Below are 16408 nucleotides of genomic sequence, written 5' to 3' on the forward strand. Positions count from 1 at the left end.
GGCTGCAGTGAGCCATGATCATGCCACTGCACTGTAGTCTGGGCAACAGGGTGAGACCCTGACTCTAAAGAATATAAAGAAAGAACATGAATTAAGAGTCCACAGAAGTTGCAGAGGTGGATGGAGAGTGCAGCTGCATTTCAACCTCATGAACTTTGAGGTTCATTTAATGAGAATCTGTGAAGGGCCAGGCCCAGTGTCTTTTAGAGTCCAGTCCAGTGCGTGTGAGGCATATAAACTCCAAGAAGCTAACGCTGGGAGAAGTCCAAGAGGGTCCCCCAGTGCGAGACTCTGCCCTAGAAGACTCCCAGGGGCAATCCGCCTGTTTGTGCTGGGATGTGCCCAGGAATAGAGATCTCACTATGGGTTTTGGCCACTTAACTCATTAGCGTATCTGTTGGTTCACTGGGCTGACCCTGGTGTCCGAGAGTTGTCTTCTGAAGCTGCAGAGGACAAGCCTGCTCCCCTCCTCTGTGACAGCCCTTCAAGAGTTGGAGGCACCAACAGAAATGCTCCTCGTCCTGAGCAACCCCAGCTCCCCCAGCGCTCCCCTTCCATAAGGTGCTATGGGAAAAGAGACACTGAGCGCTGGCTAGAGCCTGCTGTAATCAGGGTGCCCCCGTGGAGGAGTGGGAAGAGAAGGCAAGACCCTGCTCCAGGCCGGGCGTGGTGGCTCACGCCTGTAATCCCAGCACTTTGGGAGGCCAAGGCAGGCGGATCACCTGAGGTCAGGAGTTCAAGACCAGCCTGGCCAACATGGTGAAACCCCATCTCTGCTAAAAATACAAAAATTAGCCGGGCATGGTGGCACATGCCTGTAATCCCAGCTACTCAGGAGGCTGAGGCAGGAGAATCACTGGAACCCGGGAGGCGGAGGTTGCAGTGAGCCGAGATTGTGCCACTGCCCTCCAGCCTGGACAACAAGAGCAAGACTCCGTCTCAAAAAAACAAACAAAATCCCCCACCCCAGTGAGGACTGCGCTTAGTCAGCATGTGGGTGAAGACAGGTGTGGACACAACCACAGTGCAGACAAGGGTGAGTGTCAGGAGAGAGGGGTCCAGACTGTTGGGCTCTTCCAGAAACCCCAGACTGCCAGGTCACAGCCAGTGAACATGGATGCATTTTATGTTCACCTTTTACCCTCCACCCATGAACGGGGCTATGAGATGCCCCTGCTCAAACATCTAGAAAGAAAGAGACAGGATCTGGCCTCTGGCAGAGGCGGGTGCCTCTGGGGATCCATGCCCTGTGGCCGCCATTGTTTCTGGATGTGGCTGAGGGCTCAGGAGCGTTGTGCGCACAGGTGGTGAGTCACCTGTAAGGCCTACACACGGGGCAGGTGCAGGGGGCCCACATCTGCAGTTGTGTGTGTGTTCAAATGCAAAATAGCACTGCTTGTCCCTTTTTCCTGTTGTATCCAACTTGCAGGTCTTCTCCCATCCTGTCTATTTGATCTTTGTGTTTTTGGGTGGAGAACCTACCACTTCTCCCAGTATACGTTTCCATCTCTTATTTATCTTCAGCTTTACTTTTTGTCTTTCCAGGCTGTTATCTTCTGAATGCAGATTCTGGGGGAGCCTACACTCTGGTGGCGGCGGCAGAGGTGCCCGGGGTCAGGGGTTAGACCCTCTAGGGGAAGGGCCTGGCAGAAGGCAGGAGGCTGGAGGGAGAGACAGGCTGGGGACCACGGGGTTCCCTCGATCAGCGGGGCCTCTCTGGGGACCTGTGTAGTCCAGGATGGAAGTAGGTAGATGGGCACTGTGCAGAGGGACTGGCAGTGAGAAGAGCACAGCTGGCTGTGGGGACAAATATTCAGAGGCTGGGACTCATTTCTGTAATGGAACCAACGTCCTTAGCAAGAAGCCAAGGCAGGAAGGTGGCCCAGGGATACCCCAGGAGAGTTCCTGGCATGGAACGTCAGGGGCTTGGTCACAAGGGGCTTCAGAGCCAGGCTGATGTGATGGGGGCCTCTGAGCCTGACATTCACCCAGTATTGACTGCACCCTACCACGTGCCTGCATGTGGTGAGCACAACCAGACGGAGCCCACCCTCCCCGGCTGTGTGAGCGAGAGCGGGACTAATTAAAAATGCACACCCCAAATAAGTACACAGTTACCGACGGGATCGACGGAGACTGCATAGTCTGGGATCTGACCAGTTGGGAAAGGCTTTGCTGAGCTGGGGATGAGTAGGTGTCTACTGATGACGAGGCAGGGGCAGGTAGACAGACGTCCTCGCCTTGTCATGGTCTTAGAGGTAAGGTACTCCCTTTTGCACCCTTAAATATGAGGTTAGCTGTGAGGTTTTTTTTTTGTTTGTTTTTGTTTTCACGCAGATTGTTGCTAATATTAAAAAATGTAACATACAAGAATGATAGGAGAGACATACAGGCCAGGCGCGGTGGCTCACGCCTGCAATCCCAGCACTTAGGAGGCTGAGGCAGGTGAATCCCTTGAGGTCAGGAGTTCGAGACCAGCCTGGTCAACATGGTGAAGCCCCGTCTCTACTAAAAATACAAAAATTGGCCAGGTGTCAGGGAGGGTACCTGTCATCCCATCTGCTCAGGAGGCTGATGCAGGAGAATGGCGTGAACCCGGGAGGCGGAGGTTGCAGTGAGCTGAGATCGTGCCACTGCACTCCAGCCTGGGTGACAGAGCAAGACTCTGTCTCACAAAAGAAAAAAAATGAGAGAGAGAGACATACAAATGAAAAAATACTCAGTTTAAGAAAGTCGTAGCACTTTGCGAGGCTGAGGTGGCCAGACTGCTTGAGCCCAGGAGTTCAAGACCAGCCAGGGTAACATGGTGAGACCACAGCTCTGTAAAAAATTTTTAAAAATTAGCTGGGCCCAGTGCTGTGTATCTGCAGTCCCAGCTACTTGGAAGGCTGAGAGGGAGGATCACTTGAACCCAGGAGGTCAAGGCTGCATTGAGCTGTGATTGTGCCACTGTACTCCAGCTTAGGCGACAGAGCAAGGCTCTGTCTCGGAGAAAAAAAAAAAAAGTTAACACATTTGTTTGAGGACAAAAAGTTCAACACAGTTTGGGCCTCCCATTCCACCCCCCGCACAGAGATGACAGAAAAAGGGTAAAGCTGTAGGGTTCTGTAGATGCCCTATCAAGTTGAGGATATCCTCCTTTCTAAGTTTGCTGAGAGTGTTCATAGTGAATGGATATGGGTTTTGTTGTTGCTTCCTGTAGGAGTTTATTTTTTAGCTTGTTAATATGATAGATTGCATGGTTGATTTTTGAATGTTGAGCCATTCTTGCACACCCTACTTGGTCGTGCCATGATTCTTTTTTGTTTGTTTGTTTTTTGTTTTTTGAGACAGAGTCACACTCTGTCACCCAGGCTGGAGTGCAGTGGCACGATCTTGGCTCACTGCAACCGCCACCTCCTGGATTCCAGTGATTCTCCTGCCTCAGCCTCCCCAGTAGCTGGGACTACAGGAGCCCACCACCACGCCCAGCTAATTTTTTGTATTTTTAGTAGAGGCGGAGTTTCACCGTGTTTCCATCTCCTGACCTCGTGATCTGCCTGCCTCGGCTTCCCAAAGTGTTGGGATTACAGGCGTGAGCCACTATGTCATGGTTCTTTTTATACACTGCTGGATTTGGTGTATTAATATTTTGAGCATTTTTGCATCCAAGTTCATAAGTGATACTGGCCTGTAGCTTTCTCTTTTTTTTTTTTTTTTTTTTTTGAGACGGAGTCTCGCTCCGTTGCCCAGGCTGGAGTGCAGTGGCACGATCTCGGCTCACTGCAAGCTCCACCTCCCGGGTTCAAGCGATTTTCCTGCCTCAGCCTCCCGAGTAGCTGGGATTACAGGCATCCACCACCACGCCCAGCTAATTTTTTGTATGTTTTAGTAGAGACGGCATTGCAGGATCTGGCCAGCAGCCCGCAGTGCAACGGGGCTCTTTCTTTGTTCCCAGGCAGATCAGCAGGTTGAGAAATAACAGACACAAGATAGTGAAAGCTGGGTCCAGGGGGGTCACCACCTTCTGGTCGCACGGTGCCAACAATGCACTGGACATACCAGCCTTTATTATTAAGTGTAGTGAGGGTGGGGGTAGGTTAGTGAGGGATTTAGGGTCATTTGATTATGAGGTGAGATGGTCACATGGGGATGAACCAATTCTTTAACGTAACAGCTGTATGCAGAAGTACAGTATAAAGAGATAAGAATTTACAATATAGTGTGTGCATCAGTAATTTCTAACAGAGCCTTAAAACAGAAACACAGTCTTTCCATAGCCTATGATTAGCAAGATATTAATCAGCAGTAACAGTTGCAGCAAAAGCTGGTTACCAACAATCCATAGAAACAGCACATGAAGCTAGACAACAGCTTAGACCAGAAATTCTCAGAAGGGAGTATGCCTTAACCCTGAAGAGGCCTAGAAGGGCCATGGCAAGATGAGGGCATTTATCTCATCCATATGGACACACGTCCGTTTATAGGCTCCCCTCAAGGGTCGCATCCATTCCCAGAGCTATGAACATCTGCTTTTCTGGGATAGGAGTCTTGGTGATGTGAAAACCTCCCTGACTGCACGTCTGTTCATAGGCTCTCTGCAGGGGGAAGCAAATCACATGCTGTTGGCTCATTCTGGCAGCCCAGCCTGGCATTGTCTTTACACAGTCCTGCATGCAATTTTGTATTTACAATAATCAGGGGCATTTCATCTTTTATTCCGTAGCAATAGTTTCAGGGGGTCTCCCTACAAGACGGAGTTTTGCCATGTTGGCCAGGCTGGTCTTGAACTCCTTGACTTCAGGCGTTCCACCTGCCTCGGCCTCCCAAAGTGTTAGGATTACAAGCGGGAGCCACTGCGCCCAGCGTCTTTTTTTTTTTTTTTTTTTTTTTTGGTACTGGTTTTCACTGGTTTGGGTATTAGAATGATGAGTTGGACGTGTCCTCTCTTCTCCTTTCTGTAAGAGATTGTATAAAATTGATGTTGTTATTCTTTGAGTGTTTGATAGAATTCTTCAGTGAAACCATCTGGGCCCAGAGATTTCTTTCTTTTTTTTTTTTTTTTTGAGACGGAGTCTCGCTCTGTCACCCAGGCTGGAGTGCAGTGGCCGGATCTCAGCTCACTGCAAGCTCCGCCTCCCGGGTTCACGCCATTCTCCTGCCTCAGCCTCCCGAGTAGCTGGGACTACAGGCGCCTGCCACCTCGCCCGGCTAAGTTTTTGTATTTTTAGTAGAGACGGGGTTTCACTGTGTTAGCCAGGATGGTCTCGATCTCCTGACCTCGTGATCCGCCCGTCTCGGCCTCCCAAAGTGCTGGGATTACAGGCTTGAGCCACCGCGCCCGGCCAGAGATTTCTTTTTAAGGCGCTTTTACATTACAAATTTAGTTTCTTTAATTAGTATAGGATTATTCATTTTGGTAGTTTGTGGTTGTCAAGGAATTGGTCTGTTTCATCTAAGTTGCTAAATTTGTGGGCATAAAATTGTTTGTAGTAGTTCCTTATCCTTTCAATGGCTGCAGGATCTATAATTTCATTCCTTGTCTTGTTCTTGATAAAGATAATTCGTGGGTTTTTTTTGTTGGTGGGTTGGTTTTTTTTTTTTTTTTTTTTTTCTTTTGAGACAGGGTCTTGGTCTTGCCAAGACCAAGGCTGGAGGGCAGTGGCACGATCTCAGCTCACTGCAGCCTTGACCTCCTGGGCTCAAGTGATCCTCCTGCCTCAGCCTCCAGAGTAGCTAGGACTACAGGTACACGCCACCATGCGTGGCAGATTTTTGCATTTTTTATAGAGATGGGGTTTTGCCATGTTGCTCAGGCTGGTCTTGGACTCCTGGGCTCAAGGCATCCTCTCGCCTCTGCTTCCCAAAGTGCTAGGATTACAGATGAGAGCCACCGTGCCCGGCCTCTTCTGCTTTCTAATGCTCTTGGCACCACAGTGACTGTAACATATGTTGTATTTTCATCCTCATTCTGTTCTATGTACTTTAAATTTTTCCTTTGCCATTATTTAGAAGTGTGTCATTTATTTTCCAGGAATTTGTGTTTGTGGATTTTCCTGTTGTCTTTTCTCTTACTGATTTCTAGTTTTATTCCTTTATAGCTAGAAAACTCTTGAAATATTTCAATTCTTTTATTTTTATTTATTTATTCATTTTTATTTTTATTTTTTTGAGATGGAGTCTCGCTCAGTCACCCAGGCTGGAGTGCAGTGGTGCAATCTCGGCTCTCTGCAACCTTTGCCTCCTGGGTTCAAGCGATTCTCCTGCCTCAGTCTCCTGAGTAGCTGGGATTACAGGCACCTGCCACCATGCCCAGCTAATTTTTGCATTTTTTTTTTTTTTTTGTAGAGACGGGGTTTCACCATGTTGGCCAGGCTGGTCTTGAACTCCTGACCTCGGGTGATCCACCTGCCTCAGCCTCCCAAAGTGCTGGGATTACAGGCATGAGCCACCGCACCCAGCCTAAATTTTGTATTTTTAGTACAGACAGGGTTTCACCATGTTGGCCAGGCTGGTCTCCAACTCCTGATCTCAAGTGATCCACCTGCCTCAGCCTCCTGAAGTGCTGGGATTATAGGTGTGAGCCACTGTGCCCTGTCAAGATTTCAATTCTTTTAAATTAGTTGAGGTTTGGTCTGCCATGGTGAATGTTTTGTGGACACTTAGAAAAAACTATGTTCTCTTGTAGGTGAGTGTTCCACGTATGTCGGTTAGGCCCTGTTGGTTGCTGGTGTTGACTTCTTCTGTATCCTTGCTGATTTTCTGCCTAGTAGTTTTGCAGTTATCAAGAGTGAAGTGTTGAAGTCTCCAGCCATAACTGTGGATTTGTCTATTCTTTAGCTCTATCGATTTTTGCTTTTTGTATTTTGAAGCTCTGGTTTTTTTGTTGTTGTTGTTGTTTTGTGTTTTTTGAGATGGAGTCTCACTCTGTCGCCCATGCTGGAGTGCAGTGGCCGGATCTCGGCTCACTGCAAACTCTGCCTCCTGGGTTTATGCCATTCTCCTGCCTCAGCCTCCCGAGTAGGTGGGACTACAGGCACCCCGCCGCCACCTCGCCTGGCTAGTTTTTTTGTATTTTTTAGTAGAGACAGGTTTTCACCATGTTAGCCAGGATGGTCTCGATCTCCTGACCTCGTGATCCGCCCGTCTCAGCCTCCCAAAGTGCTGGGATTACAGGCTTGAGCCACTGTGCCCGGCCGAGGCTCTGTTGTTTGGTGCATACACGTTTGGGATTATTATGTCATTATGTAATGTCCCTTTGTCTCTAGTAGTTTCCTTCCTTCTGAAGTTTGCTTCATCTGGTATTAAAGATAGCCACTCCTGCTTTCATTTCATTAATGTTTGCATGATTAATGTTTTCCATTCCCAGGAGAGAGGAGGTGAGAAAGTAGAGGGCCAACTTGCCCCTCCTCTAACCACCTCACGCCATGTCATGGGTGCCAGGTAGGGGTGGGGTAGAGTTGGAGTTCACCTCCCACTGGGCCCTGACCTGGCCAGGGGAGAGGGAGTCAGAGTGTGGACTCCCCTGCCTCACACCATCTCCTTCCACCTTGTGGATGCCAGGTGGGGTCAAGGCTTAGCTCCCTGCAGGACCACACTGACAGTACCCTGGTGGGACGGACAGAGGAAGCACCTCTACTTCCATGGGCAGAGGAAGGGGGATCAGCCCCCTCCTCAGCCCCACCAAAACCCCCTGGTGCCTGGCAGGGGAACGGGAATGTGCCACCTACTTTTGGGAAGCCAGGGTGGTGTGGAAGGTCAGCTCTCAGCGTGGCCCTGATGAAGCTGTGGGGTGCAGTTTTTCCATTGGCATTCGACTTAAGTAAAGTGGGTGTTGCCAAAACAATTTTCCTGTTGTTGGGTCACTGTGAAGTTAAGGAACGGTTCCCAAGACCCCTCTTACTTGTGATACCAATAGCAAATGCAGGCGTCCCTGAGACCACTGTCGGGTTTGATGATTTGCTGGAAAGATTACAGAGCTCCCTGATCGCAGTTACTCTTGTGGTTATGGTTTATTATAGGAAAAGGAGATGGATTCGAAGATTAAAATCAACCTTGACAGGAGAATGGCGTGAACCTGGGAGGTGGAGCTTGCAGTGAGCTGAGATCACGCCACTGCACTCCAGCCTGGGCCACAGAGCGAGACTCTGTCTCAAAAAAAAAAAAAAAAAAAAAAAAAAAAAAAAAAAAAATCAGCCTTGGAAAGAGTTGCAGAGGGCAGAGTCCAGGGGGGCTCACACCTGGAGCTGGTCTCCACTCCCTGAGAGGCGTCCTCTCCTTGGGAGTTGTGAGCAGCATTACTTTCCCAGTGGTGGTGAGTGTCAGCCCGTGTGGAGTACTGCCAGCCAGGGAAGCACCTGAGCCTTGGCGTCCAGGGTCATTATTGGTGCTCGGCCACATGGATGTGTAGACTCCCTGCACTGCTGACCTCAGCCTCCAGCCCCTCTGGAGGGCGAGCTGATATCAGTGCTCCTGATATCAGGAGCTCGGAGTCCCCCACCGATGAGAAGGCAGGAGTAGGAGCCCCAGGACACCTCAGTCATTAACTAGTGCGTCACTGCCTCTGCAGGTTCCCAGCAGGATGCCCCGGCTCTGCAGGAAGCTGAAGTGAGAGGCCCGGAGAGGGCCCGGCCCACCCGGGGCAGGATGACCAAGGCCCGGCTGTTCCGGCTGTGGCTGGTGCTGGGGTCGGCGTTCATGATCCTGCTGATCATCGTGTACTGGGACAGCGCGGGCGCCGCGCACTTCTACCTGCACACGTCCTTCTCCAGGCCGCACGCCGGGCCGCCGCTGCCCACGCCCGGGCCGGACAGGGACAGGGAGCTCACGGCCGACTCCGACGTCGACGAGTTTCTGGACAAGTTTCTCGGTGCCAGCGTGAAGCAGAGCGACCTTCCCAGAAAGGAGACGGAGCAGCCGCCCGCGCCGGGGAGCATGGAGGAGAGCGTGAGAGGCTACGACTGGTCCCCGCGCGACGCCCGGCGCAGCCCGGACCAGGGCCGGCAGCAGGCGGAGCGGAGGAGCGTGCTGCGGGGCTTCTGCGCCAACTCCAGCCTGGCCTTCCCCACCAAGGAGCGCGCGTTCGACGACATCCCCAACTCGGAGCTGAGCCACCTGATCGTGGACGACCGGCACGGCGCCATCTACTGCTACGTGCCCAAGGTGGCCTGCACCAACTGGAAGCGTGTGATGATCGTGCTGAGCGGGAGCCTGCTGCACCGCGGCGTGCCCTACCGCGACCCGCTGCGCATCCCCCGTGAGCATGTGCACAACGCCAGCGCGCACCTGACCTTCAACAAGTTCTGGCGCCGCTACGGGAAGCTCTCCCGCCACCTCATGAAGGTCAAGCTCAAGAAGTACACCAAGTTCCTCTTCGTGCGCGACCCCTTCGTGCGCCTCATCTCCGCCTTCCGCAGCAAGTTCGAGCTGGAGAACGAGGAGTTCTACCGCAAGTTCGCCGTGCCCATGCTGCGGCTGTACGCCAACCACACCAGCCTGCCCGCCTCGGCGCGCGAGGCCTTCCGCGCCGGCCTCAAGGTGTCCTTCGCCAACTTCATCCAGTACCTGCTGGACCCGCACACAGAGAAGCTGGCGCCCTTCAACGAGCACTGGCGGCAGGTGTACCGCCTCTGCCACCCGTGCCAGATCGACTACGACTTCGTGGGGAAGCTGGAGACGCTGGACGAGGACGCCGCGCAGCTGCTGCAGCTGCTCCAGGTGGACCGGCACCTCCGCTTCCCCCCGAGCTACCGGAACAGGACCGCCAGCAGCTGGGAGGAGGACTGGTTCGCCAAGATCCCCCTGGCCTGGAGGCAGCAGCTGTACAAACTCTACGAGGCCGACTTTGTTCTCTTCGGCTACCCCAAGCCCGAAAACCTCCTCCGAGACTGAAAGCTTCCGCAGCGCCCTTCCCCGCGTGCCCGGAACCTGCAGCAGTCGCACTCCAGTTTTTTTATGGCCTACGATGTTGCAATCTGGGCTTCTTGTTTACTCCACTGCCTCTATCCATTGAGTACTGTGTCGATATTGTTTTTTAAGATTAATATATTTCAGATATTTAATACGAAACGTGGAAGGGAATGCTGGAGTAAAATCTCCCCTCTGCCCGCCCGCCAGCTCCTGTGGTTTCTGTCTGAGCACGTGGGCGCCGGGAGGGGATGCTGAGGCTGTGGGAGCTGCCTCCAGGGCTCTGGCCACTCAGGAGGAGGGCGGGGCCTGCACTTGAAGTCAGGCCGAACTTGTCTATTTTTAAAACGGTAGCTGACGAATCCTTCCAGAGGGAAAGTTAAGTGTTGTACTTGAAAAGGTCAATCTTCAGGGTTTCCTGTTTGAAATCAAGTCAGAGGTAAACCGGTCAGTTACAGAAGCAGGAGTTCTAACTCCAGCTGTTCCCATTAGTGTCTAGTTTATATTATGGCTGTTGAGGCCGGGTGGGTGATTCAGGCAGGTAATTGTAGCACTTTGGGAGGCGCAGGCAGGAAGATCGCTTGACGTCAGGAATTTGAGACCTGGCCAACATGGTGAAACCCTGTTTCTACTAAAAATACAAAAAAAAAAAAAAAAATTAGTCCGGCGTGGTGGTATGCACCTGTAGTCCCAGCTACTCGGGAGTTGTGAGGTGGAAAGATTGCTTGAACCCAGGATGGAGAGGCTGCAGTGAGCTGAGATCGCGACACTGCACTCTAGCCTGGGTGACAGAGTGAGACTCCTTCTCAAAATAAATAAATAAATAAATATATAAATAAATATTAATGAACACATTATGGCTGTTAAGGCTGGGCACGGTGGCTCATGCCTGCAATCCTGGCACTTTGGGAGGCTGGGGTGGGAAGATCACTTGAGCCCAGAAGTTCAAGACCAGCTTGGGCAAGGTAGCAAGGACCTCATCTCTACAAAAAAAGGGCGTGGTGGCACACATCTGTAAACCTAGCTACTCAGGAGGCTGAGGAGGATCACTTGAGCCCAGGAGTTCAAGATCAGTTTGGACAACATAGCGAGACCCTGTGTCTACAAAAAATAAGAAAATTAGCCAGACGTGATGGTGCACACCTGTAGTCCCAGCTACTCAGGAGGCTGAGACAGGAGAATAGCTTGAGCCCAGGAGTTCAAGGCCGCAATGACCTATGATCGTGCCCCTGCACTCCAGCCTGGGCAACAGAGCGAGACCCTGTTTCTAAATAGACAGAAGATAGATAGGTAGATAGGGAGATTAAATCAATAAAATAGAACGCAAACTGGCTGTTGACGTTTACAGTTAGCAGGAGTGGAGCGGGTTGGCATTTATCTCTAGACCATGTTGGGTGACAGTACCCAGCGTCACTGAGAAGACGCTCCATGTGACTGCCTCTGTGGCTTTCTGGTGGGTTTAGCTCCAGTGCCTTCACCCTCAAGGACATGACTGACCTTGAACCCTCAGGTTTGATGGGCCCCGTCTTGGTAAAAGTGTCAGAGGAGGCTCTGGAAACATCTGGCTAAAACTCCTTTGCTGTTTCTGCTTCTAAGCTGTAGTTGGAGAGACGGTTGCAGTCATTTCATGGTGTCGGGCACCCTGCTTGACCTGTCTTCCTCGTGTGTGGTGTTTGTCGCCACTGCCCAGTCCCTGGTTGCTGGCCGTGCTCAGCTGGGGTGTCTCCCCGGTGTCACCTGTGTGTGGTGTCCCTGTGTTTCCCAGGCTCAGCTGGGCTTGTGTGGGTCTTGGCCGCTGAGTGCCTGCCTGCCTCAGGTCTCCACTGTATTAGACACCTCGTGCCTTCCTTTCTGAAGCTTCACTTTCTTTTATTTTTGTTTTGTTTTGTTTTTGGAGACAGGGTCTTGCTTTGTCATCCAGACTGGAATACAGTGGTGCCACCACAGCTCACAGCAGCTTCAACCTCCTGGGCTCAAGTGATCTTCCCACCTCAGACTCCCAAGTAGCTGGGGTTACAGGTGACGCCCACCCACCCAGCTAATTTTTTATTTTTAGCCGAGATGAGGTCTCACTGTGTTGCCCATGCTTGTCTCAAACTCCTGGACTCAAGTGACCCTTCTGCCTCACCCTCCCACAGTGCTGGGGTTACAGGCCTGAGCCATCACACCTGGCCCCTCCAATTTTTTATGATGATCAAATTTTTAATTTTAAACATACCATCTTAACAATTGTGAAGTGCACTGTCCTGCCACCATCACCATCATCATCTCCAGAGCTTTCTCATCTTCCCAAACTGAAACTCCGTCCCCGTTCAGCACTCCCTCCCCGTTGGTAGAAGGCAGCACCTTCTCCTCTCTGATTTCCGCTGCCCGAGCTCCCTCATAGAAGTGGAGTCGCACAGTATCGGTCCTTTTGGGACTGACGTACTTCACGTCATGCAGTGTCCTCCAGGTTCATGTGTGTCCTGGCAGGTGTCAGAACTAACTTCCTGTCTGAGGCCGAATAATGTCCCATTGTGTGGATGAGGCAAGCTTTGTTTATCTGTTCATCATTCGTTGGACACTGGCTCGCTTCTGCCTTCCTGCGAAGGTGAATCGAACGCTGCTGTGAACAGGGCATCAGTGAATCTGCTGAGGGCTTGTTTTCCATCTTCTGGGCGTGGCCCTTGGCGTCTGCCTCTGCTGGAGCACCTCCTCAGGATGCGTTTGTTTATAGGATGTTTAGACAAATGTCAGAACCCGCTGGGCGGTTCACTCACTGAGGGGGGCCCGCGTCCCCTCCATTTCTGCATTCCCAGTTCTCGGTGTGGTTCCTCTGAGCGTCGGTTTTCCTGACCATCTGGGGTGTTTGCAGGGATGTGGAGGGGTTCCTGGAGAAGACACCACCCACGTCCATGCACCTGCCCAGATTCCCGGGCCATGGTTGGGGCCACTGCCCGTGGGGATGACTCCAGATGGGACAGGCAGAAAAGGGCCTGCTGGACCGAGGGGAGGCGTCTCTGGGAAGAGAGGGAGGTGTGTGCAGGGAGAACCCATTTCCTTCGATTCTTCGCTGTTTCCCTGATGTGCAGCACCACGTTGTGTAGAGACATTTGGCTCTGTTTTTTTCTTTTTCCACTGAAACACAGCAAATTATACATTTTATAAAAATTGGCATTGTATGACTGGAAAATTTAACTGTAAACTTAAAACTCCTTTACCCTGTTGGCCCCCATCCTCCAGCTGCGTCCACACTTGGAGCACAGTCATGAGAACGACTTGGTTGGGTGTGGAGTCGTGTCACAAAGCCCTGTCTCTTGTGTGATGGCTGCACTTCCAATCAGTGGGAGGGCACCTCGCCCGTTCACAGCCAGGCAAGGCCTGGGCTGGGCGGCCTGGCTGCTTCTGGACTCGCCTCCCGGCATCCGATGCTGTGTGTTTTCCATCTGCCCCAGGAATTTGACACAGGTGTGACTTGCGGTTGTATGGGTGACGCCTCCCTTCCTCTTTCCTCTTAAAGCATCTCATGCTTCTTCATTCGCCGATACTTAAAATCCCCAGTGGATATTTAGTGGAGTTTGCTGTAGCGCTCTTGCCACTGATTTGGACTATTGGAAATATCGCAGGTTTGCTTTTGGCCCCTATGTCCTGGTGGAGGGTAAGGGTTAGGATTTGAGTTTATCTTCCCAGTGAGGTCTGAGTACGTCCGTGCCCTGAGGTGGGTGGTTTGGTGAAGATGGAGCTTTAACCTAGCTCTGCCACTTAGGAATTGGAACACACACGCACACGCACACACATAAGCACGCGCACACACACACACGCACACACACATACACATACACATACACACACACAGATACACAGACACACATATACACACACACATACACACACACATACACACACGCACACACACACACACACACCCCGGGATATTTTTCTGGTTTCCTTCTTCCAGAGAGTGTGGGAGTTGTATTCCATGTTCCCTCCTGCAAATTCTCCAACGAGACCAGCTGCGTTCATTGGGTCCTGGGTGGCCGCGCCTCTCTCTCCCCGCCCTGTCTCCTGCCCTCAGGTGAGAGGCTGGCAGGGCTGCTGCAGGGGTAGAGAGTTAACGCAGGGTGGCTAAGCCCTGGTCCCCGTGAGAGACAGCGACATGGATGGGAGCAGCCGTCTGAGCTGGAAGCTGTGGACATTGTCCTTGTGTGGGTCCAAGCAAAGTGGGTGGCGTGTGTATTTTGTGAACATGTGGTCCCGCTTCCTGGTGCAGACCAGGTCTCCCCAGAGGGACCCTCCTGAGCTGAGCTGCCTGGGGCGCCTGTCCCTGGATGTGAGCTGCCTTGGTTGTACCTTGGTGGGGGGACCTTTCCTGGATCTGTTGGTTCAGCATGATGACAGGTGTTTCCCTATGGCAGGATGCTGGAGCCACACCAACATCCCTAGAGTCTTCTCCCCAGTGTCTCTGAAAGGAAGCCCAGGTTCCTGGTGGTGCTCCCTCCACGTGTGCTCACCCGCCTGGATGGAGGCAGCCCGGGGAGTGGCTGAGACTCTTGGCAGAGAGCTGGGGACACTCTGTTCTCACTGGCAGCCCTACCCTGAAGAATAACAGACTCCTAAATATCACACAGGCTGCAGATACCGCCCAGCCCCGAGGATGCCATGACCAGGCTGGGGTGCTCCTGTGCCCATTATCCAGGGGTAATTTTTGCTCACTGATTTATAAGCCACACATCCTTTTCTACCCAACCAAACCTAAGAATATCAAAAGGGAAAGCTTGGCTTGCATGGACGTAATTAATCTAAAAGTGTTTAAATGTTTCTCCGGAATGTTGGAGTGACTGCTTGCACACATCTGTTGTGTTTTGCCTGCGTGCATTCCTCCTCCTGGTCAGGGAGCCCATCTCTTCCGCCCTCTCCCTTAGCCCGGGAGGGCTGAGCCAGGCCCTCCCCACTCAGGCCCAAGGGCAGATGCACCTGGGCCGTTGCCCGCCACGGTTCATACGGGGTGGGGCTGATTTCCCAGCCTGGACCCCTGAGACCCAGTGCCCTTTGCTGCGAGTCCCTGGGAAGGAGTTTTGGCAGGCGGAGGGGATGGAAGTTAACAGTGCTGTGGCCACCTGGAAAAGCTGTCCCGGGACTGAGACCAACTGCCGAGGGAGGAAGGGCCACGAGATGGGGGGGCCGGGACGGGGTGAGTACCTGCAGCCGGTTCCACCTGCGCTTCTCAGCTGTGCGCCTCAAGGAATTTGCACTCGCGTCAGCTAATTCGGGTTGGATTTCTAGCGTTTCACATACAGGCTCTAGACTCATGCACAATTGCATTAATACGTTGGTGTTTGATAAACTAGGGCTGAAGGAGTTCCATCAGTGAAGAGAGAAGCCGCGTGGCCTGAGGATGCAGGGCACTGGTCATCTGGACACGAGCCATTTCTTAGCATCATGAGATTTTAGAAGCATGTTCTTTTTCTTTTTCTTTCTTTCTTTTTTTTTTTTTGAGAAGGAATCTCACTCTGTCGCCCAGGCTGGAGTGCAGTGGCGCGATCTCAGCTCACTGCAAACTCCGCCTCCCGGGTTCACGCCATTCTCCTGCCTCAGCCTCCCGAGTAGCTGGGACTACAGGCGCCCGCCACCACGCCCAGCTAATTTTTTTGTATTTTAGTAGAGACGGGGTTTCACCGTGTTAGCCAGGATGGTCTCGATCTCCTGACCTCGTGATCCGCCCGCCTCGGCCTCCCAAAGTGCTGGGATTCCAGGCTTGAGCCACCGTGCCCGGCCTAGAAACATGTTCTTACTCTGCCAGGGCCCAGGGATACATGAGGCTCTGCTGTTGGGATACCGTTTCACCAGCAGAGATTAATTGGAGAATGTGTGATTTTTTTTCCCCTTTGGAAATAATTTCTTCTTTTTTTTTTTTTTTGACAGGGTTTCTTTCTGTCATCCAGGCTGGAGTGCAGTGGTATGAGCATAGCTCACTGCAGCCTCGACCTTCTGGGCTCAAGTGATCCTCCCACCTCAGCCTCCCAAGTAGCTGGGACTACAGGCAGGCACCACCATGCCCGGCTAATTTTTAAATTTTTGGTAGAGACGGGGTCTTGCTATGTCACCCAGGCTGCCTCAAACTCCTGAGCTCAAGCGCTCCTTCTGCCTCAGCCTCCCAAAGTGCTGGGATTACAGGCGTGAGCCACCGCACCTGGCAGGAGTAATTTCTCAGTGCATCTCTGACGGGGAGGTTAATGAGGAAAGGACACCTGGTTTGAAGGCTTCTCTGTGTCTGTCCGTGGGCGCTGCTGATCTGAGCCAAGGCACCATTCCGCAGGCATGCCTGAAATGACTCCCGTGGCTGTCGTGGTGCCATCTGGAGAGCATTTGCTCACTGTAACGGTCCCGTCACACTTATCTGATGAGGATCTGTTGGTTGACTTTGACAGTGATAAATGAACACAGCCTACCTGGGTGTTTTTGCATTTACAGTTTGGGGGTTTGAAGTGCTGGCTAGAAGCTGACGGAGTATGTGTATGCAAGTGTGCGTGCAAATGTGTCTGTG

General features: G+C 52.1%; 1 protein-coding gene across 2 annotated transcripts in view; it reads left to right on the plus strand.

The window, feature by feature from the left end:
• Nucleotides 1-10089, plus strand: part of CHST12 (carbohydrate sulfotransferase 12) — a 31868-nt gene extending 21779 nt beyond the window's left edge. For both annotated transcript variants that reach the window (XM_028845503.2, XM_028845502.2), the window contains one exon: nt 8549-10089. In XM_028845503.2, the coding sequence (XP_028701336.1) occupies nt 8626-9870 (1245 nt within the window). In that variant the 5' untranslated portion in view covers nt 8549-8625 and the 3' untranslated portion in view covers nt 9871-10089. The remainder of the gene's footprint in view (nt 1-8548) is intronic.
• Nucleotides 10090-16408: the final 6319 nt, after the last annotated feature.

This window comes from Macaca mulatta, chromosome 3 (genome assembly GCF_049350105.2).
Source record: "Macaca mulatta isolate MMU2019108-1 chromosome 3, T2T-MMU8v2.0, whole genome shotgun sequence".
In the NCBI taxonomy this organism is placed as follows: domain Eukaryota; kingdom Metazoa; phylum Chordata; class Mammalia; order Primates; family Cercopithecidae; genus Macaca; species Macaca mulatta.